The sequence below is a fragment of the Marmota monax genome, unplaced genomic scaffold (assembly GCF_021218885.2).
Source record: "Marmota monax isolate L192 unplaced genomic scaffold, Marmota_monax_Labrador192_F-V1.1 WCK01_AAM20220418_F8-fsc00184, whole genome shotgun sequence".
NCBI classification, from domain to species: Eukaryota; Metazoa; Chordata; class Mammalia; order Rodentia; family Sciuridae; genus Marmota; species Marmota monax.
The window spans coordinates 2,594,739-2,621,879 of record NW_026695008.1 but is presented as its reverse complement, the minus strand read 5'-3'; the positions used below and the strand labels follow the sequence as shown (position 1 = coordinate 2,621,879).

The 27,141-nt window shown below is 37.2% G+C and overlaps 1 protein-coding gene across 1 annotated transcript in view; it reads left to right on the top strand.

The window, feature by feature from the left end:
- Window positions 1-26,899, top strand: part of Vav3 (vav guanine nucleotide exchange factor 3) — a 357,523-nt gene extending 330,624 nt beyond the window's left edge. Inside the window, exons 25-27 of the mRNA XM_046427576.2 lie at window positions 3,477-3,606; window positions 23,885-24,036; window positions 24,655-26,899. Of these exons, the coding sequence (XP_046283532.1) occupies window positions 3,477-3,606; window positions 23,885-24,036; window positions 24,655-24,696 (324 nt within the window). The 3' untranslated portion in view covers window positions 24,697-26,899. The remainder of the gene's footprint in view (window positions 1-3,476; window positions 3,607-23,884; window positions 24,037-24,654) is intronic.
- Window positions 26,900-27,141: the final 242 nt, after the last annotated feature.

The window sequence follows — 27,141 nt, the reverse complement described above, 5'->3', positions numbered from 1 at the left end:
CTGTTCATTCATTGAGCAAATTTATACTGAGCCTTTTCTGTGTGAAATCACTGTGGTTTTGGAGAATTAAAAATGACTTATCTCATCTAAAAAAAGCTTACAGATTAGTAAATACATTTGTACCCAGAACCTCACAATAGTACTATCCTTTGGACCTATGCTGGGAAATTGGGGATACTGGGTCAGAAGGGGTGGCTCAATCCCTCTGGAAGAAGAGGTTAAGAGGTATGGGGGCTTCTTAAAAATCACAATCATCTCACCTCTGAGAGATCCCTCTAATCACGTTCGTTCCAAATAATGCACTTTGCATTACAGGTTAAGAAGTGGTCTGAAGCTTTGAGTTGTTTCTTAAGAATAGTTCAGTGTTCCATTGTCATGGTGTTACAGTTAAGTTCTACCTATGAATCACAACAGGGCCTGGAAGTAATTTTTATTTGGAAACACAAAGCAGACTCTGGAGCTTATTTTAAATCAGCCAGTTCCTCAAAAAGAAGGCTGGCCTTAGGTGGTTGGGACCAAACCTTTTTCCCTTGGGTTTCAATAGCTTGGTTAATCAAAATCTTTGTGTTTCTTAGTCATTAAATTCAAATCCTAAATGAATTTCTGTATCCAGATTACAAGGCATTAATTTTGTTCTAATTTTCATGTATGCCAGACCATCCATGTCCAAATGCTGTTTATAAACCATCTCCATTGCCTGTTTCCTTGGTAATTGCAATGACTGGCTCTTATTATTTTTTCAGAGAGACTTGAATTGTTGACACTGCTGTGTCAGTGTGAGATAAGGAAAGCTTAGCGATTTCTTTTGTTTAGAGTTGCCTTATTTACTTGCTGTACCTGAAGGTCAATGACTGCAAAAGCAGGGGTGGATTAGACTAAAATACAGAAAGCATAAAGGCATAGATTGGAAAAGATCCATGGTGGCATTACTTAATTCTGCTCAGAGACATGTAGGAAGATTTACCCTCATAAGAATGTGAAAATGGAACGAAAATATCTTCTATGCTTAACGAAGTGTTAAAGAGTGTCTTGAAGCTTACTAAGCTGCATGACCCCAAACCTTGGAAAAGTCATTTTTTTCTTCTGTAAAGTTTGGAGGGAGGGAGGAGTATTAAATGATTACCAAATCCCTTTTTCAGTATAATAATTCTATAGTTCCTAGCCAACTTTTTATGAACATTAGTTAATAGTAATTCATAACAAAATACATAGAATTCATATCACTGTCAGTGAGATCAAATGGTAGTTCAAAGCTATTGTCTTATTATTCTTTTCAGGTTTATTTTCATAATGCCAATATTTGGCTCAATCTAAAGACTAAGAGAGCACTTCTCTGGTATCATTTGCATAAGCAACATAATATATAGAAGTACTATTCTTCGAGAGATCTTTTTTAAAAGACAAATTATTCTTTGTCTTTAAAAAAATTTATAGAAATATTCATCACTAAGTTGAATTTAATTCCTGATTTAGCCTTAGCAAACTGCATTAAAAATCACCACAATACAAATGCCATATTCTGATGGTTGGAAGTATTTTGAAGATACAGACTAGTCTCTGTTGCTTTGTTTCTTTTTCTCTATCTTTAAAGATTGGTCAGATTCCACATTTCTTTTTTTCATCAAGCACACTCATTATCTGGACCAAAGAAAGGAAGAAGGTTAAAGAAGTTAAGAAAGTTATCATGTGCATTAGACCCTAGCATCTGAGAAAGCAAAGTTTGTGGCACATTATGGACTCTTAACAAATACCACTTCCCTTTGCTTCCCCACTTTTTGATTTTTATATTTACATTTGCCGTGTACTATTTGCTAATAATGTGATGTAGTTAAAAGCTCAAACTTTGGAGACAGACACCAGTTTTGTGACCTTACAAAAATCAGTTAGCCTCTCTGAAATATGAGCCTCAGTGGGGATGAGGCCCACCTCATAAGGTTCTTGAGTGAAGATTACAAGGGAGCCTGTGAGGGCCTGGCTCATGGGATAGTGGCAGCTGTTATAATTATCCACACGTATCAGGCACTGTATGTATTTTTCCTTATAGCCTGTGAAATGGTTTGTTATCTCCATTTTATAGGAATAAGGATTGAAAAAAGTCTCCATTTACTTTATCCAGTGCTTTTTCTTTATGAAGGTGTTTGTTTGTTTTTTACTTTATCACCTTGGTGTGTCTCAGCCTGGCTCTTCCATTTATGTCTGTTGAAATTTTACTTGGTCTTCAGTTTAATCTAAGGTGTCTCCATCCTGAAGCCTTCTCTCATCCTCCCCATTGGACACACCACAGGAAGTTCTCTCTGTGCCTTTGAGTTCCCACAATCCTTCCATTTTCCCTCTAGGAAGAGACTCCTAGAGAGGGGAGCCTTGTCTTTATAATCTCTGTGACCCCTGATACTCCCAGCACAGAGAAGCCCACAACATACCTGAGTTTAGTCATAAATAATAAATCACTGGTGATTCTCTCCTTCTTCTTTTGGGTGTTTTTTGGCCTAATTGATTTGTTTTAGGAACTTTGAACATAACTGCTGAATGGAATTATTGAGTCAATTAACAGTGTGATTTTTTTAGAAGAAATGAGATTCTTTTCCACTAATTTTTAAAGGTGCTATAATACAAGCACCAAATAATTAGGTTAAGAGTGAATTTGCTTTTATTTTCATTTTATATATTTGTAAAAAGCTTTATATATTTATACTCATCTAATGATAAGGTACATTTCCCATTATGAATTCAATTTTGGTTTATATTAGAGGGATTAAGATTTGTGCAGAATTTATGAAACCAACATGTAAAAAGAAATTTCCTTAAGTTTTAGTCTGAAAAATGGTGGGTGATTATGACATTGGAATTAGATATATTTAAGGCAAATTATTCATAAATGAAAATTGGACAAACTATATTATTCACCCCTGTGAGTATACTAGGTGATATATAGAGCTAAGATGGGTACCAACACTTTGTTATAAACCAGAAACACTGTCGAGTAGCATTTTTGCATCATCAACTTTTGTTTACCATGGAAAAATACATTTAGTGTCAAGTGTGTTTTTTGCCATGTTGAAAGAAAACGCAGGAAACTAGAAAATGCTATATATTAAGCAAGCAGCTGTTCCTTTTATTTTTATTTAGAAAGGCAAGTATTTCATGAATAAGAACAATAATTACTACTCTGAAATGGAGGTTTGGTATGGTTTCTTTTCATTTACCACATCTGACTGAAGATTAACAAGATATTCTATATCCATGAAGAACAATAGAGGCTAAGTCTTATGATTAAGTGTCCTGAGTAACAAGGACAACTCCCAGGTAGGTTTGTGTACATCCAGACAGTGGCAAAAGATCATCATTCACTCACTTGTCCATATATATGGAGAACTTAGCATTAAATTGATCATCCTTATATAATTATGTGTTCAGGAGTTTGTGTGTTTGAGAACAAATGCATCTTTATAAAAAATAAATCTTTGATTCGTTTCCAGGAACTTGTGGAGTACTACAAGCATCATTCTCTTAAAGAAGGGTTCAGAACCTTAGATACGACTCTACAGTTTCCATACAAGGAGCCAGAACATTCAGCTGGACAGAGGGGTAATAGAGCAGGCAACAGCTGTGAGTATTATAATTGAGAATACGATTTGCTGTCACTTAAGGGTTGGAGGCAAAATAGCATTAAACATCTTCATTCCAAACTTTGAAATATAACCAATTAATATGCAAGGACTTTTTTCTGGAGCTAAGCAGAATCAGAGGGACCAACAGGTTTATGTACATGTCTAGTTTTAGGTCCTTGTGCCAAATTCAAAATTATGTTTGCATTAAAATAGCCAAAATGTAAGGGTATGTTAATGTGTAAAGTTTTATGCTATTCTCTTTTATATTAGCCAGACTTTTTAATTTACACTTAATGTTGGTGGCCATACTGGTGTTTGAGGAATAGTATTTAATAAAACTGGTTTACAGCTCTCCCCATCAGCCTAGTATCTACTGTGTGCTTATGGTCCCATTTCAAAGACTACCTTCAGGAGTTTGAAATGGCTAGTATATTTTGTTGGCTGGCAGTATTTCTAAAACTGCATTTCAGCTACTACTTTCAGAATGAGCATCTGCCACAACTAACTACAAAAGATTAGCATGCAAACAGAAACCTGTCATGTTTTAAACGTGAGACCCTGACAAAACTTTTTCCCCCTCACTGTTTAGTGTGACATAATCTTCCTGGAGATAGATATGGCATGTAAAGAGAACTTTGTGATGAAAAATGTGGAGAAGAAAGTGTGCTTTCCGGCCCTTATTTTGATATGGTTTTTTTTTAAAAAAATAAATCTGTTTTAAGGGAAAAATGAAAACAATTTTATTACTCTTAGAATCTTTAGCCTAAGCAAAACTGGAAGTTCTAGGGGTACTTGAAAACAGAATTTGCAGCTGTTTAACATAGTTTTAACTTTATTTTTTCCCCTAAAAGCAGACACTAAAAGGGAAACAGGTATACTCAGGGTTCCAACAATGTCAGTAAAATTTCATACACTTCAATATAAGTAAATCTGCAAGTAATTTGTCACATCAGCTGACAGGCTTTTTCTTATTTGAATAGCTCAATAGCTGTTTTCCCTGCAGTGATCAGCAACACATGCCCAACACTAAACAGTGAAAGTAGTAAGAACACACTTTATATTGAAACTTTAAATACCTTTAAAATTTTATCTATTTTTTAGCCCAATATGACTCAACTTATCTTAGATCATCATACAGTCTATAACTTTTACTCATTGAAAAATGGAAGTTTCCCCTAAAGAAAACAGCTTTTCTACAAATTTCCTTGAAGTCTGTCAAGGTTCTGACTTCTCCCTGCTGCATAAAAGAGAATTTTCCATGTTTTTTTTTTTTCCCTTTGCCTTTCTAGCAGCAGACATAATACAACTCACAGAGGAGGTCAGTTTCACCCAGTCCTGTCTGAGTTGTTCACTCAGTTCTAGAGCCCCAGGGGTGAGAGGTGGGCAACCAGGGAGGACTTATTAGTCTTAGGAAGGCTGTTAACCTGTGTCTGTCTGGTCCACTGCAGGCCCTTTGTCAGAGCTTGGCACATGCTTAGGATCAGAGAACGTTGTCCAGCAATGATGTTGCCTAACTTCATAATTTTGTCTTTAGTGTTTAATGGGAGTATTTAGTACTCAAATTTGTTTAGCATCCAGGAAAGGAATTACAGACTGTATTGTTCTTTTTTATTTTTAACCATAGCCAAAAGAATAAATTTGAATATCCATACTAGCTTACAGAGCCATTTTCCAAAAACGAGTATGAGTTCAAACACCTGTACCCTATCTTTTCAGCAACTTAAACCACTAAAACACTTTTTTGATTAAGAAAGGAAGGCAAGCCACTCATTTAAAATTTAATTTAAGTTAAATATAAAACTATTGATGAATAAAACCAAATATAATCCAAAAGGTCGTTAGAGAGACTGACAAATAAAATACCTTACACAGACAAGTCATTGTTCTGGTCCTGGGATATAGCAGTTAAAAAGTAGAAGTCCTTGCCTTTAAGATGGGGCTTAGCTTTTGATGGGGGAAACTCAGGAAAGTCTGGGTTAGGGGAATTAGATTTTTTTCTTTTTATCATAAGAAGTAATTCACTTCAGGTGTGGTGGTACATGCCTATAATCCTAGCAGCTCGGGAGGCTGAGGCAGGCAGGATCACAAGTTCAAAGCCAGCTTCAGCAACTTAGTGAGGCCCTCAGAAACTCAGCAAGACCCTGTCTCAGAATAAACATTTAAAAAAGGGTTGGGGATGTGGCTTAGTAGTTAAGTGCCCCTGAGTTCAATCCCTGGTAATATTAAAAAAAAAAAAAAGTGGAGTGATTCAAGAAGATATCACTCCTTCACTACTCCTGAAAGAAATGAAGGCATAAACTAGTCAGCAACAATAATGCATAGTTAACTCTCCAAGATTATTCATTCATGAACATAAAACAAAATTATAATTTTGGATTAAACTTATGATACTATCCCAATTTTTTATTTATTTTATAATCACTCTATGTTAAATGGGAAGATCACTAAGATGATCCTGAGGATTCAATGAGGTATTTCATGTGGAGCATTTAGCATAGTGCCCATACATGGTATACACCCCATAGAAGTTATCACTGACTCTACCACCTACTTCTGCCACTACTGTTACTCAACCTTCTGATGCATTATGTGCTTCTGTGCATTTCTAAGGCTTGAATAAATTTACAAATTGTAATTCTTGGAACAATTTACTTCTTTACTTTTACGATTTTAAACAATATGCCTTACTCACTTTATACCAAGTCTTGATTCAGGGTTAACCTTTAATGCAAACACTACTTATGTTTTCATGCTTGTTGTGCCAGGAGGTGGCAAGGAGAAAATGTTACAGTTTCTGTATAGAAAGACTATGCAGGCTATCTTTATAGTGTTTACCTATTATTTTATCTTTAAGTCATATAATCATCTTGGAAAAGAAGTCTCAGGGCAATATAGAGTCTATTTACTTCTGAGTTGGTCAAGATTAGCATTTTTTGAAATAATTTTTGATGTAAAATTAGATATTTTGATGGAACTACCTTATACACATGAAAAATAACATGTAAATAGATATTGATTAGAATTAAACAAGCATCTAGGGTACTGACAAGGAGTATAGCATTTCTAGGTTAGCAGCCTATTATAGGCTGACTGTATCCCAGGATGATAGGATGTTTTTCTTGACCTTTGGAATGACTTAAGAGTATTTCCAAAAGTGAAGAAGAAAACAAAGATGGAACCCAGTGACCTTCTGTACTTCCCTAGATTCTATAGTGGCTCCATAGAAGATATTCTATGAATTTTTGGAAGAAGTTTGTTATTTTCGAAAAGGGTCCTAGCAAATCTGCTTAGATTGCTTTAGGTGAATGTATAGGGCTTATATATTCAAAGGACAATATATTGACATTTGCCTTTCTTGCTCTACAGTGAACACTTAATTATTTTCAGGTCTGCTTTTAAGTATCTACCTGCTTGATCTTAGGCAAGTCAGTTAGCCAGTTGGGCCTTAGGTTTCCTATCCAATAAATGAGGAATGAAATTAGAGATTTTATTATGTTCTTTGACAAATTTACTTCTAAATGGTTCCTTTCTTCATATGCACAAGAAAAGAAAGTAACGTATAATATTAATAGACCATTAGAGAAGGAAAAGTTGCACACTTAGCTATTTTGTGACCCAGAAGCACATCTTAACTATTTCCCCAAGTTTATATTTATGCAAAAGTAATTGGTTCTGAGAGCAGACTTATATAATTTAAAAATTGCTATCATTATATTTATATAATATCAAAATACCTTTAATAAAAACTTACTAATTATAAAAGGAAAAATACTAACACCTTAACCAGGTGATCAAAATTGACATCGACAGTAATAGGACAAATAAATTTCATATACTTCTTAAAAGAACACCATCTTTTGGGTGGTATTCCTGCTTCCCAAATGCATAATTTGTATCTAATCATGAGGAAGTGGCCAAATGGAAATTGAATGACATTTACAAATAACCGTATTCTTCAAAAATGTCAAGGTCATTAAAGGCAAAGAATGACAAACTGTTTCACATTAAAGAGATATAACAACTTACATGTAACATGTAATATCTGGACTGAATTATGGTGGAAAAAATTATAACACACATTTATAAGCATACTTATATTTGCACACACATATATAACTATAAAGGACAGGAGTAAGACAATGAGCAGAATTTATGTAAATTCTGTGAAGTAACTACTTTATCAGTGCAATTTTCTTCTTTTGATAATTGGACTGTGGTTATATAAGAGAAGAGAATGTCTTTGTTTTTAAGAAACACATTGAAGTATTTAGCAGTAAATGGAATTATGTCTGCAATTTATGCTCAAATGGGTCAGAAAAAAACAGATTGATAAAGCAAACAAGCAAACATTATAAGATGTTAACATTTGGAGAGTATGCATGAAATTTACAGAAACTCTATTGGCTATATTCTTCCTCCTTTATGTCTGAATTATTTCAGAATGAAAAAGGTTTATATGTGGAGATGATCCTATCTGCTGGCTGTATCTTAAAAATTGGAAGAAAGTGGAAGTGTCCTCCTTTTCACTGGCTCCAGGTGCAGGGGAATTTTGTCACTGATTTAGGAACATGTAGAATAATAGCATGTGCTGAGTGGATCCTATTTCAAGGCTTCTGTCCCTCACCATGACCTTATTGCACTTGCTTATGCGTTCACTCATTCCTTTATCCAACAAATAGAATTTAACATTTACCATGTGCCAGGCTCTATGATGGATGCTGGAATTATAATAGTGAATGAGATAGACAATCTGGGGAATAGCAACAGACATAAAACAGAAGACTTATATATAACCTCAGATTTTGATAAGCCTAGTAGAGATGAAGCACAAGTCAGAGTATGACAGAAGAGCCCATTTAACCTGAGGGGTCAGAGAAAGACTTTGAAGAATGTCATTCAGGCTAAACATAATGATCTAGAAGGGTGTCAGGGTGCAGGGGTGGGCAATAGGGGAAACTTCACAGTGAAGTAGCCTGTGCAAAGGTTCTAAAGCAGGGAAAAATATATATATATGGAATTTGAGAAGGAGTCAATGTTTTGGGAACATCATGAATGGATTCTGATATTTCTGGTGGGAATTTTCTCAAGTTTTATAAGCAGCAAGTAACAAGAACTGAGATAGATTGTTTTAAAAGATCTCTGGTTTCTCCAAGGAGTGGATAAGAGGGAAAGGCATGAGGAGAAAGGGAATGAATTAGCAGCTTACTGAAGAAATCTGTGAGAAGTTTGCAGGTAGTTTGGACAAGAATTGAAAGTGACAGTGGAGGAGAACAGTGGGCAGACACGAATACATTCTAGAAGTTGAATTGATTGGATAAAGGAGTTGAAGTAGAATAACTTTTTTTTTAATTTTTATGTGGTGCTGAGAATAGAATCCAGTGCCTCACATGTTCAAGGCAAGCACTCTGCCACTGATCCACAGTCCCAGCTCCTCTCAACTGTACTTTGCACAGTGCCTTGAATATTATAGGTGCCCAGAAGGTGCTAAGTAAGTGAGGTCAGAACCTAAGGACAGAACCTAAGGCAAGCATTGGAGTGCTAAGTGCAGTTAAAATACGGGAAGATGAGTGGATTTGAAAACAAATGGAGATCAGCATGTTCCTTTTGGTGTGATGCCAAACATTATAGCACTTCTTCAAAAATCAACAAAGGTTTCCTTGAGATCATACAAATAAATGACTTTGCAAAAAGACAGAGCCAGAGCCTGGCCTGCCTTTTCCTGAGTGTCTCTCTTCTTCTACTTATCAGCTATTAGTCTGTTAGCCGTGGACAAAAGGCTTATGCTTCATTTTTTATCATTGTTTTTAATAGAAACTTGGGCTTGGAGAATTTGTGTCATTCATATTTATTTTATCTAAATACAACAATATTAAAATACAATATCCAGAATATAATATTCTTATTCCTGATAATTCCTGACACATCCTAATAGTTCCTTAACCACTCTGTATTATTATGTATTGCTATTTATTATTTCTTTCATTCAAGCTCCTAAAATATACACTTAATTTGGTTTTAGCTTTTAGTTACTTTAATTAAACATTTTGATGTTAATGTATCCTTATTTTTTAATCTTGTTGTCTTAGCCTCAGTCTTAGGTCATTTTTTCCTTGGTCATTTGATTTTGATTTGATCTAATTTTATTCTGGTAACTTAAATGTTAGTTTTAAACTTATTGTATTAGTTTCCTAGGATCACCATAGAAACTATCACAGAGTGCTTTATAAAAAAGAAACTTTTTGTCTCACAGTTCTGGAGGCCAGAAGTTCAAAATCAAAGTGTGGGCAGGCCTTCCTTCTGAAGGCCACAAGGGAGAATCCACACCATGTCTCTTCCCTACTCTCTGGGGAGGTGCCGGCAATCCTAGGTATTGGGTATATAGACACATGAGTCTCTGCCTGGTCTTTATCTGAACTTTCTATATCTTCCCTTCTCTTAGAAAGGTACTTGGCATTACATTTAGGGCCTCCTGTAAGCAGGATGATTTGATCTTGTGATCTTTAAATTCAACCTAGACCCTTTTCTCAAATAAGGCCATATGCACAGACTCTGAATAGAAATATCTTTATGAGGTGGGGGTGCTGTCACACACAACACAGTCTCATAGTGTTGTGTTTTAGCTTCTCTAAAAGTTTCCACCCCCATTTTAATTTTTCTCTTTTTAATGAAATTATGAGAGGACTTGGCATTGTTTGGGCAACTCTCGATGGGAGTCACAAGAGCAGTAGTGCCTTAAATACATGAGGTATTTTTAGTGGGTCACTTCTTTCCCCACAGTGAAATACGTTGTCTTCTAGGGAAGAAGCACTTGGAGCCGGTTCAGGTTTCCAAGCAATGCCTACAAAGCCATTTGTCTGAAACACTGCCTTATACATATGATAAATAATAAGAGAACCTAATGGTCTCATCTGGTGGCGCAATCTGATAATTAGCAGGACATAATATTTTTCAAACCTCTGTTCCATACATTAGTATGGAGTATTCCATGAGCTTCCATTTCCTCAAGAATCACCATGAAAAAGGTCTCCTTTGTCAAACAAATATACAAAAATTGTTGTTTGTCTGATATTTTCCTTCTGGGAAAGTGACATTTTCCCTTGTTTATTTGATCATACAACATTGCCTCATAGTAATATGCTCATGGTATACACCTGAAGAGTCAGTAGGTATGGAGTACTCAGAACAGCATCTGGCATGCAGAAAGAGTTATATGCCTGGATTCCTGCAATTACTATCATGGCTCCTGCCACCTCTTCCACATACCCCCAACTGTGGCCCTGAGTGAGACATTATATTAGTCTCATCTGACAATTTCTACTGTATTTATGAAGTCATCCTGCTTTCCCTTGGTGCTTGGGTTTCCACTCCTGTTGCTTGGGCTTCGACTCTTCTCTCCTGATATGCACAGTCATCTAGAGGCTAAGTTAATTACAACATTTTTGTTATTTTTATGTTCTTTCCCCTCAATGTGCTTGTAATGGCCACAAAACTTTCAGTACTTGGATAGCTGATCAACTAAAGCTGTACATCTTCATTATTAGATCATGCTGGACAACCCTGCCCCCCCCCCGCATGCCCTGCTTTTATTTACTTACCTTGAGAGTTTTACTGGCTATTATAAAGCATTTTTATCCTGAGCCTCATGGCTTTAAAAATCAGTAACCAGTATTGCAGGATCCCTTCAGAATATGACTTACCAATATGAATTCTACAGATTTAGATAACCTCATCCAGAACCATTTTTTAAATATTTCATAGCTCAAGAAGTAGTATTTGTGTTCTTAGCATTTCTTATCTTTTATACTGTCCATTCTCAGAAACCTTATATTCTTCCTTAAAAACTGGTCTCAGTGTAGTTAGTGTGTGTGTAATGTTCCCCAATTGACTACAGTGCCCTCTTATGACAGTCCCGAGACTAGGACTTGCTTTTTTCCCCACTCTACATCAAAAAGAATTCTCAGTTTTATTCTTAAAAAATGTGACCAGGCTCCAAGCTTTGAAGGTCCATGCTGAGACCTCTTTTTTCCTGATATGTATCACTGATATGCTAATTCCCTTCTGAATTCCCAGTCTGCTTTAGGTAGCAAGTCTGCAGCTCTCCTCTGTTCCTCTTGGTGTTGAGAAGCTGAGTACAGACCCAGCTGTGGCTTCCTTTTATCCATTCACCCCTTCAACCATTGTTTTGTCCATTGAGCTACTTGTGCACACACACTGTAGCACATACACCCCTGACATGAAGCATAGCACAGCCTGATGCCTCAACAGGAAGTGGAAATGCTGAGGCTTCTGCTGTTACCTCCACACCTTACTCTTTCCAGCCTTCTTAGCCCTGGTGGAGGCTTTTGCAAACACATGCCTTTTACAACCTTTTTAAAAGGTCATCCTCACTCTTTGCTTGAACACTCAGGTGACCTCATGTCTGTCACCACTCAAAAAGTGTTCAGTTGGGCTGAGGTGTGGCTCAGTGGTAGAGCACTCGCCTAGCACATGTGAGGCTCTGGGTTCGATCCTCAGCACCACATAAAAAAATAAATAAAGATATTGTGTCCAACTACAACTAAAAAAAAAAAAGAAAGAAAAAGAAAATAACGAAACCTATCTTTCAAAAAAAAAGTGCGTTCAGTTATTTTTTGAACATGAATTTTTTTTTTGTCCTATATTGGTCCTGAAATTTGGCTTACTGTGGCTACTTAACCATAGTTCAAAATGAATACACTACATTCTCACCCTACCCAGATAACTTCAAAATATACTATGAAATAAAATATATTAAAAAGAAATTTGCTTTTCTGCGCCATGGTGAAATGTCATCAGATATGCTCTTTTCCACACTATTTGTTTCTTCCTTTCCCTCCCTTCCCTTCCCCTCCCTTATCCTCTCCTTTCCTTCCTATTATTTAATTCCTTATCATATAAATGATTGTCAAATCTCTCACCTTCCTGGCCACACTTCTATGGATACACTCCAATTTGTTAGAACTGAGCCCCAAAATTTCAATATTGCATGACTTGTTGGCTCAAACTTTTCCCTATTCAAAACTCAATCTTTCCCAGTTAATTTCCCCCTTTCCCTTATCTTTCTTCCTCAAAGGACACAGTTTCACACACTTGAATTAACCAAACAATTTCCTCATCTCTTTAGTTATTACATGCTCACAAATAACTCCCTCCAGAGATCCCTACATTCACCATTCAACAGATCTTTATCAAGAGCCTACATCAGACTAAGTACTATTCAAATTGCTAAGGATACATGGCAGTAAATGGAGCACACTTAATTCCCTGCCTTAGCTAGGTGAGGTAGTTCACACCTGTAATTCCTGTGATTTGGGAGGCTGAGGCAGAAGGGATGCAAGTTCAAGGCCAGCCTCAGCAACTTAGTGAGATCCTTTTCTCAAAAAATAAAAAAGGACACCCATAGCACAAAAGTTAATAACTAGAATCAACAAATGGGACTTACTCAAACTAAAAAGTTTTTTCTCAGCAAAAGAAACAATAAGAGAGGTAAATAGGGAGCCTACACCCTGGGAACAAATCTTTACTCCTCACACTTCAGATAGAGCCCTAATATCCAGAGTATACAAAGAACTCAAAAAATTAGACAATAAGAGAACAAACAACCCAATCAACAAATGGGCCAAGGACCTGAACAGACACTTCTCAGAGGAGGACATACAGTCAATCAACAAGTACATGAAAAAATGCTCAACATCTCTAGCTGTCAGAGAAATGCAAATCAAAACCACCCTAAGATACCATCTCACTCCAGTAAGATTGGCAGCCATTAGGAAGTCAAACAACAACAAGTGCTGGCGAGGATGTGGGGAAAAGGGTACACTTGTACATTGCTGGTGGGACTGCAGATTGGTGCAGCCAATTTGGAAAGCAGTATGGAGATTTCTTGGAAAGCTGGGAATGAAGCCACCATTTGACCCAGCTATTCCCCTTCTTGGTCTATTCCCTAAAGACCTAAAAAGAGCATGCTACAGGGACACTGCTACATCGATGTTCATAGCAGCAGAGTTCACAATAGCAAGACTGTGGAACCAACCTAGATGCCCTTCAATAGACGAATGGATAAAAAAAATGTGGCATTTATACACAATGGAGTATTACTCTGCATTAAAAAATGACAAAATCATAGAATTTGCAGGGAAATGGATGGCATTAGAGCAGATTATGCTAAGTGAAGCTAGCCAATCCCTAAAAAACAAATGCCAAATGTCTTCCTTGATATAAGGAGAGTAACTAAGATCAGAGTAGGGACGAAGAGCAGGAGAAGAAGATTAACATTTAACAGGGATGAGAGGTGGGAGGGAAAGGGAGAGAGAAGGGAAATTGCATGGAAATGGAAGGAGACCCTCAGGGTTATACAGTGGAGGGGGTAGAGAGAGAGGAGGGGAGGGGAGGGGAGAGGTGGGGAGGGGGGATGGTGGAGGATGGGAAAGGCAGCGGAGCACAACAGACACTAGTATGGCAATATGTAAATCAATGGATGTGTAACTGATGTGATTCTGCAATCCGTGTATGGGGTGAAGGTGGGAGTTCATAACCCACTTGAATCAAAGTGTGGAATATGATATGTCAAGAAATTTGTAATGTTTTGAACAACCAACAATAAAAAAATAAAATAAAAAAGGACTCTGGATGTAGCCCAGTGTTCTTGGGTTCAATTCCAAGTACCCCCACCCCAAAAAAAGATAGAAAAAATATCTTCAAAAAATATTCCTTGTCCTTGTGGAACCTATGTTCTAGTGGGAAAGGCAGATAATAAATTAAAAAATAATCATATAGTGTTAGAAATTGAGAAATGATCTGGAAAACTTACAAGACAATGCTGCTCAGGTGTGAGAGAGATGGTTGTACCTTAGTGTTGTGCCTGGTCTCGTTGAGTAATTTAAGTGATGAGTGAAGCTGGAGGCTCATTTTCCTTCTTTTTGACTGTGTAGCAGAGAGCTGATTCAGCAGTTCTCCAGTCACCTGTTGAATAGGCTGATACCAGCTACCAGCTCCAGTGAGTGCCCCTTTCTAACCTGCCCACTTGTATGACCAGGGAGCTTCTGTTGTTACAAGCTCACATACATTCCTCATTCCCTACCAGTATGTAGAGCCAGCTGCTGAGACTTGAACTGCTATGCGTGCACACCATTCATGTCCAATCTAAAAAGTAGGACAGTGAGAGTCTCTGGGGTTGTGTGCACTCTCTGACTCCTCTGCTTGCATGTCATCCACCTTGTAAAACCCTGTTTTCTGCCTGCATCACAGGGCACAAGTGATATGTGTCCATGACTTTTACAGAATGTCAGGGCAGGCCCCGTCATGAAGGTTGCTTGGACCAATATATAGCCATTTAGGTGATAGCTTTTGAAGGTGACTCAACTGGATGTCATGACACATCAGATGGGAGGTATCATAGTAAGAAAAGACCCAAGGATGACTCTCAAGTTTTAGGCAGGAGCAAGTGGAAGATTGAAGGGTTTTGTTATATTTTTAGGGCTACAGCAGATTCTAGTGTCTAGTCACAGCATTCTTGATTCAAAATGAATTATTTTCATATCTCTAATGTCTGATTTGTAAGCTCCTCTGAAGTCAGAGGTCCTCCTTATTTGTTATATCTCCTTTACTAACTTAGCACAATCCTGCTCCCTTAGTAATTTAATAAATGGTAGTTTTTATTTTTAAAGAATATGGGTTTAGAATCAGTTTCACATCTTGACAAACTATATGCCTACAAACAATCTGAAATCCCAAAGTGATGTCAAATGATGTAATTTTCCAAAACAATAGGAAAGACTGTACTTATTTTATTTTCCTAATAGCTTTATATGTTTGTACTGTGTAGCGTTGAATACCAAGTACTGCTTATTTTTTCCTAGTATCCTACACATCACTTTTACTTGCTATGTTTAATTTTGCATTAATAGACATTTTTTCCATTTACCATATGTCAGCCCTCTATTAAGTGAAACCAATCTGAATTATTCCTATTTTTAGTGATAACATATAAAATATACAATAAACACTAAACAAGGGAGTCTTAGTTTGTTTTATTTGGGAGAGTTAAAGGAGAAGATATTTGATACTATGTCTGTGAATGTTGCTGGGAGTTTAAAAAGAAGACATGCCTGAGCTCTAAATAAAATCAGGGTAAGGATCACAATTTTAAATTAAACATTCATTAAATTGTCAGCATGTTTTCTGCTGTTAGGCCATCTGTAGACAGTCTTGGCAAAAAGAACCTCCTGGCCTGTTCATCAAAGCATCTCACACAGGAGCACAGGTCTTCAGGAAGAAAGCTAGACACTGCAGGGCAGCCAATGCAGGAGGTCACTGTGCTGATAATACCACTGGTCCAGTTGCCTGATAGCCTTGCTAACTGCTTTTTGTTACCTAAATGATGTGAACGCATATGCTTGCTACATCTAAAAACTGAATATTGGATCATGTCTAAACTAACAGCAAATAATTAGTGAATGCTTAAACTGAAGTTCTCTGATACACATAATGGATAATTGTTATTTCAAAAATACTTTAACATTTGATAACCAATATCTTAGGGAAGAATGTTGATCTACGGTGTATTAGACAAAGGGGAACGAAGAAGACAGTGGAATGAATCTGACATAGATTTCCCATGGAGGCGTATGGATACGCCACAGTGAATCTCAACATCGTGTACATCCACAAGACTAGGATCCTAATCAGAATAAGATGTATTCCATGCTTGTATAAATATATCAAAATAGATTCCACTGTCATGTAAAACTAAAAAGAACAAATAAAAATTTTAAATATTAAAAATTTTTAAAATAGGTCAGATCTGGAAAAAAAAAGAGTGTTGTTTGAGCCCAGCCTCTTCTCTGTACAAATTTCAAATATTACTGAAAATTGAGCATATTTTCATTTGCTCGTGAACATTAGTACCTTATCAAGGCAGATCATAATACTTTAAAGCAATTCTTGGTTAGCCTTGACTATGGAAACACAGGCATGAGAGATCATGACTACTATATTTTTATTCTACTGCTAACCTATTCTTTTTTTCATTCACTTGACATACTTCTGTATTCTGTGACTTTTTCTTCTTGGTCAAATCTTAGAACTGAATAATATCCACTAATGATTTGCCAATCAGTTATGGCTATGCTGATGACTTCTATTCTGTGTTTATTTAACAGATAACTTCTATTCCCACTAGAGAATGTTAGTACTTTAGGTTTTGTTTGTTTAACTTGGAAAGTTGATAAGTACTATTTGTGCTCTTAATAGCTCCTAATTGAAACATTAAGCCACTAAATGATGAGCCACTCAACTGATAATAATACTCTCTTTGAACATTAGCCCAGTTGACAACCAGGTGTCACACATATGTGGAATCACCAGAGCCCTGCTTCCAGGGTCTCTCTGAGCTGGGTTCTTACCCCCTCTGTGCTAATATGAAAGTGTTTGAAGATGGAGGGAAATTAGACTCTTAACTGAAGCATGCAGTTTGCCAATGACTACTTCAATCAGAAAGGGCTCGATATTAATTTAATATTATCTACATGGGTATTGATACAGATAAGAGTTAGTGTCTCAAGAAGTTTCCAAAATAACATAGTGCAAAAGCAGGGAGGTTACCTGTAATACTAGGCGGTGAATGAAGAGTCCAGAAGATGACAACCACCTAAGTATTCCCACTTGAATGTCATTGTTCCTGGGCTCTTCCTAATTCTATTCCAAGACATGCACCTACCAATGATCCTTTTTATAAAAATATTTTTTAGTTGTAGATGGACAGAATACCTTTATTTTATTTATTTTTATGTGGTGCTGAGTACAGAAACCAGTGCCTCACACATACTAGCCAAGCATTCCACCACTAAGCTACAACTACAGTCCTATCCTACCAATAATTCTTGTGTTAGATGTGAACCTGGTGAAGTAGGAGGAGTTTGATGAAGGGACTGCACATCTGCATATCTGTGTAGAGACAGGTGGATATGTTCTCAGTATAGATATAAATATATTTTACAAGTTAAAACAATTGCAAGTTAATGTTATCAAATGCTGTATTCTGATATTATTTATGTCTAGATTTAAATCCATACTTTCCTAGGGAAGCATGTTATCTTTTATTCTTGTTTCAGTAGGTGCCAGATATTCAAATAATATTTTTCCATCTCTAGGGAATTAAGGACACAAAGGCAGTGAAAATTGACATATAGGAAGAGTGTCAACAGTAAGTCATGCTACACGTGTAGAAAAGTAGAAAGCATCCCTACCAATCCTTAAAATGTTTGGCTGACAGCTATATGCTGGGTGGCAGGAGAAACTGATTAACCTTTTACTCCTAGGAAGATTCCTCAGGCATGTAGTGTGGTTAATGCTGTGAGACATACAGTATTTAATAGCTGTTCAGCATCTCTGAAAAAAATATAGTTATTGTAGGAATATCACTGATAGATTATGGCTCTCAGGAAGCCTGGGGAATAAAACCTGAATATATTTCACATACTTTCCTTTGTGTTTTGCCAGCCTTTGTTGGAAGTTTTATTGAGCAGTTAAGTGAGCAAAAGATGAGCTAAATGAACAGGAGGAGGAGACATAAGGAACTTGCAAAATTAAATACCCTGCTGAGATTCCTGTCCATTCTGCAACTTTGGTTGCTTAGCACCGGTCCCCATCCTGCGGGGGTTGTAGAAGCATATAAGAACTGACCCCTGCCTTCCACAACCAACATCTAATTGGTGATACAAACTGGAGTACATGCAGTCATTAAATAATAGAACCCAGAAGTGCCATGGTACAAATGCCTAACAGATATCTAGGAAAGGACAGAGAGGGGACATATATGGTCTCAATTGGTCAGAAAGGCTCAGGGAGGTACCAGAGCTGGGCTTTTGAGAAAGGGGGAAGTTAAGGTTAGCTAAGACCAGGGACAGGAGCCTATATTCCAAAATACGGAGAAATTCTGGGTTGGAAATATAACTAAGGGCTTCAAGGGGGAGTAAGAAGCAGATCTAAGTGAAAGGAATTCCTGTTTGAAAACTGTAGCAGATTTGTTTAGAAAGGCAGTAGGAGCCAGATTATGAATTGTTGTGGAATTCAGGTCAAGAGTTTAAATTTCATAATTTAGCAAATGGAATGAGAGAAGTTCCATTTTGGGTAAGTATCTGGGAGGCTGAATTTAGAACAGATGGAAAGAAAGTCAAAAACAAAAAGACCACTTGAGGGGCTTTTGTCTGAGGTTAGAATTAATGGGGGCACTGAGAATTAGTGAAGGATTAAAAGGTAGAAGGCACTTGACTTAGTCCACAGCGAGAGCATGGCAGTATACTTCCTTTATGCAAGGGTGGTTCAAAAGAGTGCAGGGGAGTCATTTAATGGAGTCATTGAAGGAGGGAAGAAAAAAAAATGGGAGGTTGAGTTAGACTCCAAGGAAGAAGGTGATGAGTTTTGTTTCAGACATGTTGAATCCAGGAAAATGGCTCTACTTCATGCAATACCTTGAAAACATTGAAAGTCACAGACTGGAATTTAGAGGAGATTCAGAAGGCATATCCAAGAATCTGTTTCACTCATTGGGGGAAAAGAAATGTTTTAATGAAGCCCACAGAGGTGCAGAAGCTAACTACTATTTAGTTGAAATTATAATATTTTCAATCAGATTTAAGAATGTTTGAATTCTAGATACTTGACATGAATGCACATAATTATAAGAGTCTTAGAGACAAGGGTAGCACTCTAATATTATGTTATTGAAACAGATATTCAAGTCCTTCAGTGAAGCAATACCCATATTCAGGAAAGTTAGATAGTTTAAGATTATAGACAGGTTATCTATCTAATTTATCTACCTATTGTTGAGATTATTTAAATTACACCTAATTGTGCTTCTATTGATTTCTCTTTTTTCCCTTTTAGAGATAACTTATCTCTTCTTATATTTCAGACTGTAGTTTTAAATTACCTTCATTAGAAAATTTGGAGAAATATAGTCTTTTTTTATTTCTTTATGAATGAAGTAGTCCCAGAGAGGGAATCAAGGATGACACTTAGAGAACACTCCAAAGAGAAAGATTCTCATACCTGCCAGAGTAATGTGTTGAATGCAGGCCTCTGACTTATGTTCTCACAGACATGAGATAGGAATATTGACCCCAGATTTTCTGCCAATAATGGAGTAAGGTGTGTGCTATTTATTAGAAATGGCATCCTCTCTGTCTCTAGCAGTGGGTGTATCATAGTCTCAAGAAAGTGAAAAGATATCAGTTCTACTGCATAGCCATCATTGGGCATTTTATAAAATTACTTGTGATGGTATATATACCAACACACTTATATGTTTTAAAGTATAGGACATGCAAATGGAATAGAAAAGAATCTTGATACATCGGGGCAAGTACAAAGTGAACTTGTGAGACCATTCACAAGAAATGTGTGTCATGAATGTGTCCCTGTACATGTGAAAGCTTCAAGATCTGTGATTCTAAAAGCAACTGAACTCTCCCCCAGTTCCCATGGCCAATCTGTTTGGCAGGGATCTGCTAATCCCTTCAATAGGTTACTGCTATTAGGGATTCTGAGAACCCCTTTTTGACAAGAAACTTAGTTCTTAGAGAATTTTGTGACTCTCAAAGTCAAGCCATTTCCTGAAAAGAGGCAGAAGATTTTATAAACTCATTCCCCAGTTTTTTTGGCATTTGTTTAGCCCACTTTTACCTCATCTTTGGTTATAGAAAACTTTTTGTGACAGTTTAGATTAGGTCTAGGTACACGTGACAGGAAGACAAAATAATCAGCTTGAACGGGATAGATAGTTTCTCTTTCCTGTAAAAACTTAGTGGTAGTCAGCCCAGGCAGGAGAGAAGGGCAGGTCATCTCTGTTCCAGGAACTCTTTAGTAACTCAGGTTCTTTCAAGCATGTGCTCTGTTAGCCTGAAAGAGAGGCTTTCCTTTTCATAGACCAAGATGATAGCTTTCACATGCCACATAGCAGAATAGAATATATTACTAAAAAGAAGGGTGCATTTCTGCTGTCTTTAAAGATCCTGGAAGCTACCTTCTAATACTTCTGCATCTATCTCATTGACCAGGAACTTGGCCATACAGATGTACCAAACTGCAGGGAGACTGGGAAATGCAATCTTCGGCTGGGTGAACATAGTTGAACTGAGTAATCTATTATATGGAAGAGGGAAGAATGAATATTGTGAGGAAGCTTATAACCCTTGCCTTCCTTGTCCATGGTAATGGCACCTGGCATTAGCAGTTGTCTGTGGAGGTACCTGCAACAGAAGAGAAGGTGCAGACAGAGTAGGGCAGCATCAGTTAAGAGGATGGACTCTGGGGGTCACACTGCCTGGGTTTGAATCTGGATTTGCTCAGATACAAAGGGAAAATAGTATTAATATCTTTCTCCTAGAGCTATTGTAGTGATTAAATGAAATACTGAATATATTGAGCATGATATCTAAAACTTGATAAACATTTGATAAAGGTTGTTAGCTCTTACTATTAAGAGTGTAAAGTAAAAAGTTTTGAGCATCCAAATGCATAAAACTTTTCTGTACATTTTTTTATAATTGGGAGGATATAAGTACTTTATTTGCCAGATATGGTAAAATTCAGGGTGGTTATCATTTCTAATTGCATTTTTCTTCTTTTGAAAATAACCTGAGATGTGCATGCTTGATTGTGAGTTGAGGGTGGTTCCTAATAAATTGGGTGGTTTTCTTAATTTTCGATGGGTTCTGCATATTTCATTGACACTACTAATTCACACTAGTATTGATGTGAAATACATTTTATATCAAGAATTTATGGGATCGCCTTCCTACTGTTGTAACAAAGTGGAAATTGTGCACCATATCAAAATGAGAAGGCTGTCCTTGTGACCAACCTTGTATGGATGAAGTTCAATGGTGGCAACGTGGAATTGGTTTGCAGTGTTTGCCTGTTAAAGGATAGACCACTCTGAATGGAATTCCTGTGAATCAAAATGTCAAAATGTGAAAGTCTGACTTGTTCTTCATTCAGAAACAGTGAGAGTAGAGCAATGGGTGAAAACGCAGCTTGATATTGCAACTTGGATGTGATAATTATCTTATGATTACAAACAACAAAATAGTTGTGTTGAGTTTTTTTTTAACCAATTCCTAAATATTCTTTTGCTTCTCTCTTTTTCTTTCTTTCTCTAAGCCCCCTCTTTGTTCTGTGGCTTTTCTTTTGTAACTCCTCCAGACTACAGCTTTGTTCCCCCTTCTTCCACTCCTTTCTGGTCAGGTACTGCTTTACTGCTTTTATATGTCTCTCCAGCTTGCTTCTGTTTGCAAATAAAATATTTTGACTTCTGTGTATGGCTTCTCATATAGATACATCTCCTCACAGACAGTCCCTAGAGTTCCATTACCACCATGCACTTTACTCTTCTCTGTCATAAAGTCATTGTTTGTCATGACATTTCACTTCTCTGGTTTTTGCGTGTGTGTTCATGCCATATATTTCAATGAGACATTTTATAATGTGTCTGTGGGTAGTGGTGGGAGAGGGATGGGAACTAGAAGTATAAAGGGAGATGAAGTATTCTGCAAAACCATTAATATTTTTTTTGAGGTCTAGAAACTTTGGGTGAGAAAAGACAGTGCTTATGTATTTCCACAAAGAAAATAAAAAGAACCCAAATCGTAATTTTACTTTCAAATAGAAGTATAAAATTCAGTGCATATTGCTTGAAAGGATGCCTATCAATCCTACATCTCTTAGTTTCTGCCCAGGCATTTTGGCCTTGATTTCTGTCATTAGCTAGAGAGTTTAATGGCTACAACATTATAGCTAAGTAAAATATGTTGTCTTACAGGTTTTAAAAAAATTAGCCTGTAAGTCCCAATAGAATCATAGAGTTTTGAAATAGAAAGACCTTAAAAGTCATCTAGTACAAACCTTTCATTTTATAGATGAGAAAAATGTGGCCTAGAGGGGTTAAGAGGCCTGTGCAAGGTCACACAGTTAAGTTGATGATTGGGTTTTTCCATCACAGGGGTGTTTTTATGTGCACTGACTCTAAGAGTAGTGCCCCGGCAATGGGACAGTTTTCAGTAAGAAAACCATTAAAATGGTTTGTGTCCTGAACAGTAAAATAAAATGACCCATTTTTACTCCCTTTACAGTTCTGAAATCTACAGCATTGCCGTTCATTTATCTTTTGATCGACACCTGGAGACTAAAAACATTTCTGTCATTACAAAGCCACAAGTAATATGCCAGAGATCCCTGTCGCTAAGTGGGCACACTCTTCCAGGGCAACACGGGTCATAGCTGTGGCTGCCTGGGGACTGGGAACTGTTAAACACACAGGTGGATGGAGCTTCCCAGTCTTTCTCTTACACTGAAGCGCCTTCACCATTTAAGATTTATAAAGTCCCACCAATCTCAAATGAGTGATTCTCAGAATCACTGAACATATAATTAAAAACAGTTTATGAGCCCAAAGAACAACAGGTGGAGAAGTTGATATAAAACTTGTTATGAAACTCTAGAGACTCCAACCATGCGGAGCTTGAATGGACTTTTCCGTTCAGAGAAAGGAGGGCTCAAAAATATTAAATCAAACAAAAAAAATCTCTGAATACAGGAGTTGAATTCCTGGACAACTTATTTTTGATTAGACATTTTAGTTAAAGGTTTCTTTAAGGCAGTATTTGTGTTCTTTCAATGAAACTTCTTTCACACTCTCACATAAATTATATACAAAACAGTAACTAGGTTTATCCCCAAAGAGTCTTAACATAAAAAGTTTGGTTAGGAGGGCAAATGCTATTTAATTAGAAGTAATGACATCAATTTGACAGACTTTCATGAGAGTGAAAAATTTAGTTATTTGAGAATTAGTTAAAGTAGATGCTAGACAAAACACATAGCTTGACCTTAGAGGTTCTAGTTAGAAATAGACAACTGTGCCACCATAGCAGCTTTTTGCAAAAGTTTCTTTTATTTCATTTTTCAGATAGTAACTCAAGATACTAGCTAGTTTTATTTTTTTCCAAAAATTAGTTTTTAAAAATTCAAAGAATGTGAAAGCAGAACAATGATTGAAACTTACAAAAGGCATTCGCCCACAGCTGATTGAATTGAAACAGCCACTGTGCTGTTTCAAGCTCTTGTCTGCCACCACCACTGGCTGTGATGAAGTCACAGCTGTGCTTTTGGTGGCATCAGTCACACTCTTCTGATTGGGTTCTTATGGCTGCTCACCCACCCCATGTCCACTCTGACTCCCATTATTTCCTTTGCAGTACTAAGTCCGAAAGTGCTAGGCATCGCTATCGCTCGGTATGACTTCTGTGCAAGAGATATGCGAGAACTCTCCTTGTTGAAAGGAGATGTGGTGAAGATTTACACAAAGATGAGTGCAAATGGCTGGTGGAGAGGAGAAGTGAACGGCAGGGTGAGTTGTGGCTCTCAAGTGCTTGTGCCCTTGACTGAAGTGGACCAGTGGGAGGCATGATGGGCATCCATCGTGGGGCAGCCTTCATGCCACCCACCGCTGGTTTAGAGACCAGTGTCATGCCTTACTGAAAACGTGTTGCATAAATACCATAGTGACATCAAGAAAGTTCATGGCAGCAAGCTTCTTGTTTGGGGAAGAGCTGAGGAGTATTTTAGTTCTTTTCAGAACCTCAGCCACAGAGCCTGTGCTTTATGTGGAGTGTCAGATATCGATAAGAGCTGTAGATCCCAATTGGAAAGAATGGGACATGGTACTGTCTTTACACCCAGTTCTACAGCAGAAATAGGAGTCATTATGTACTTGAGACTGTGTTACACTTAATTTACATATTTTTGTGTGTGCTAAGGGATTCTAACTCATTGTTGAAGCTTACTTTATTCCTCTGTTTTTAATCACTCAATCTATTAGGCTTCTAAGAACAGTTAAACCCATTGTCTTTACCTATAGTGGGCATAAAACCCCAGTCTAATTGGGGTATTATGAAAATGAAGGGCTGTTTGTAGAATCCTTTGAAATGCCAGATGCAACATCATGTTGGTTGCTTTTCTTTTTTAGGTGGGCTGGTTTCCATCCACATATGTGGAAGAGGATGAATAAATTCCAATCCAGCACTGGACCCTGGACCAGAATTCTCAGAGAAGGGATAAACAGAAGCCTGCACAGCATTATGAATTAACTGAAGTGTTTAAAAAGCTGAATTTCTGGCTGTTCAATATCCTCCCTCCTTCTCCCCTCCTAAGTCTTAATGCTGGGATTTCTAAAGATGTTTGGTACTGACAGATTAATGGTTTGCCTAGAGCTGTGCAAGAAACAGCCTGCCAGTCTGTCATTGTCAGGAGCCAGGGCAAAGCCAAAAGCTTTTCTTTCTAAAAAGAGTCCTGCAAACATATTGGTTCAGGTTTCTCTTTACTTCATTGGGTCAGACACCATTAAATGCCCACCATTAGTAAATGCCTAATGCATATTTACTTCATTCTCACCTTCCATTCACCAGGGTTTATGATGGCACAAAGAAGCAGAATTTCAATTTTGCTTTTCTCAGCACGAAGAAAAATTAGACTTCTGCCATTTGGGTAGGATCCAGCCTACTGGAAAGATCCAGAATTACTTGTCTTAAATTGCCCAACAAGTGACTCATTGCCCAGCAAACACTTTTACCCCCAGATGTTACTCATGATAAACATATGAGGCAAATGCTCTTGTTTGCATCATAAGGAATATATTCCAGAAGGGTTTTAATTATTCATTTGATGTCTTGATTATATTTGCAGACGTCTTTGTAAAAAGTGGGGGGAAAGCACATGAAAGAGAGTGTCTTCATATTAAATCTTCACAGCCTTCACGACTTCATAGGGTTATTTTGGTAGTACTTGACTCGATGAAATAATCTTGGCTGGGCATATTATGAATAGTTGCCAATAGTCTGAGTAAGGTGGCATTGTTTACAGAAACAGACCAAGGGCTATAATCTATAGTAAATCATTTCGTAGCAGCAGTATCTATAACATATGCCTTTTTCTTCCCCTCTTGGAAAGACCTGGAACATATCTGCTGATTCCCACATTTTCTTAGAGCAGCACAAACCACTCTAAGACTACTTTCTTTTCTACCATAGCACAAACTACTTTGTTGAGGATTTTGGAAGGAAAGTACACCTGGGTCCTTCATGCATTTCTGGAACAGAAGGAAGCTCACTGAGCTTCTACGGGCTTCCCATCTGCAGGCATTTCTGGACATGTACTGACTGGTGGGAAGATGAGTTTTGAAGTGGATTTATTTTAGCAGGCCTGCACTTCTTTTTTATGTGAGGGTTCTAAATATGTTCTTCCTGGGATGCACAGAGTCCCCAGTTGAGGCAATTAAGACACTAACTTGGCCCTTTCCTGATGAAATACTTCCTCCATAGTAGAAATCACGTTCTGACAAGATTTGGAGAATGTTTCCTGTTTGGGGGAAAAATTTGTTTTCAAGCATTATAACTTCACAGAGCTGAACTAGGAACATTGAGTTTTGAAATTTTGGATCCTCTCTGAAATGAAGTAACTATAGCTTGCCTTCTCCCCCAATCCACTAGGTGCCAGAACATGATATTCAGTGGACACATCTGCATCTAGAGACCCTCATGGGCTAGGTCTTCTCATCTAGGATAGACTCAAGACCTTTACCTCAGAATTATGTAAACTGTGATTGTGTTTTAGAAAAATTATCATTTGCTAAAACCAGTTAAGTTTTTGTATATGTGTAAACTATCATGAAAATGTATTTTACAAAATGTTCTGTATAGTGAAGTTACACTGCCAAGGTGCACTCTTGGAGTGGATTTCTTCTCTATAAAGTCTTACCTGTGACTCTTGTCTAGGGAATGTTATGTCTGTTACTGTCAGCCAAATGTTATTATGGAGAGCACAGTGTCACACAAATTGAAATGCTCCTGTGTACAGTGTTGTAGCATGTGTTGTTTATTTCAGTCAGTAGACTCCGCTTGCTTTTACAAATGGTGTGTGGTCTTCCTGTTGCATTTCATTGGACTGGGGGTTTCAGAGCAGAGGATATTAAAGCCCCTTTTCATGACATTACTGATTACAACTTTATCTTTGTTTAATACTTTGTATTGGAAACTTTAAATGCTGCAGATTTGTGTAGATTTCTAATACCAAAGACAGAAGTAAGTGTTTTCCATATACTTTGTCTTGCCTGTATGCAGCCCTTGTGTAATATGGTGAATTAGAGTGGTATTTTACTTTGTAATATTTTGTAAATATGTCAATACAATAAATAGTTACTACTTGAATTAAATTGATTTCTTGAGGGTTGGAGACTCTTTCCATTGAATAATGACATTACTCACATATGCCAATTTCATAATTAACATGGGAATACAAGCCCTAATTTTGGTTGGGTTTAGCTGAAGATTGCCACCTAAATTGTGAGTTAACTGAAAGATAAACTCAGTCATTGCCAATAGCATCTATCTATAGTTATGATATGCCACCACTGTTCTGAGGGCTGTCGTTTGGTACACTTACAATGACCTCAGAAGGT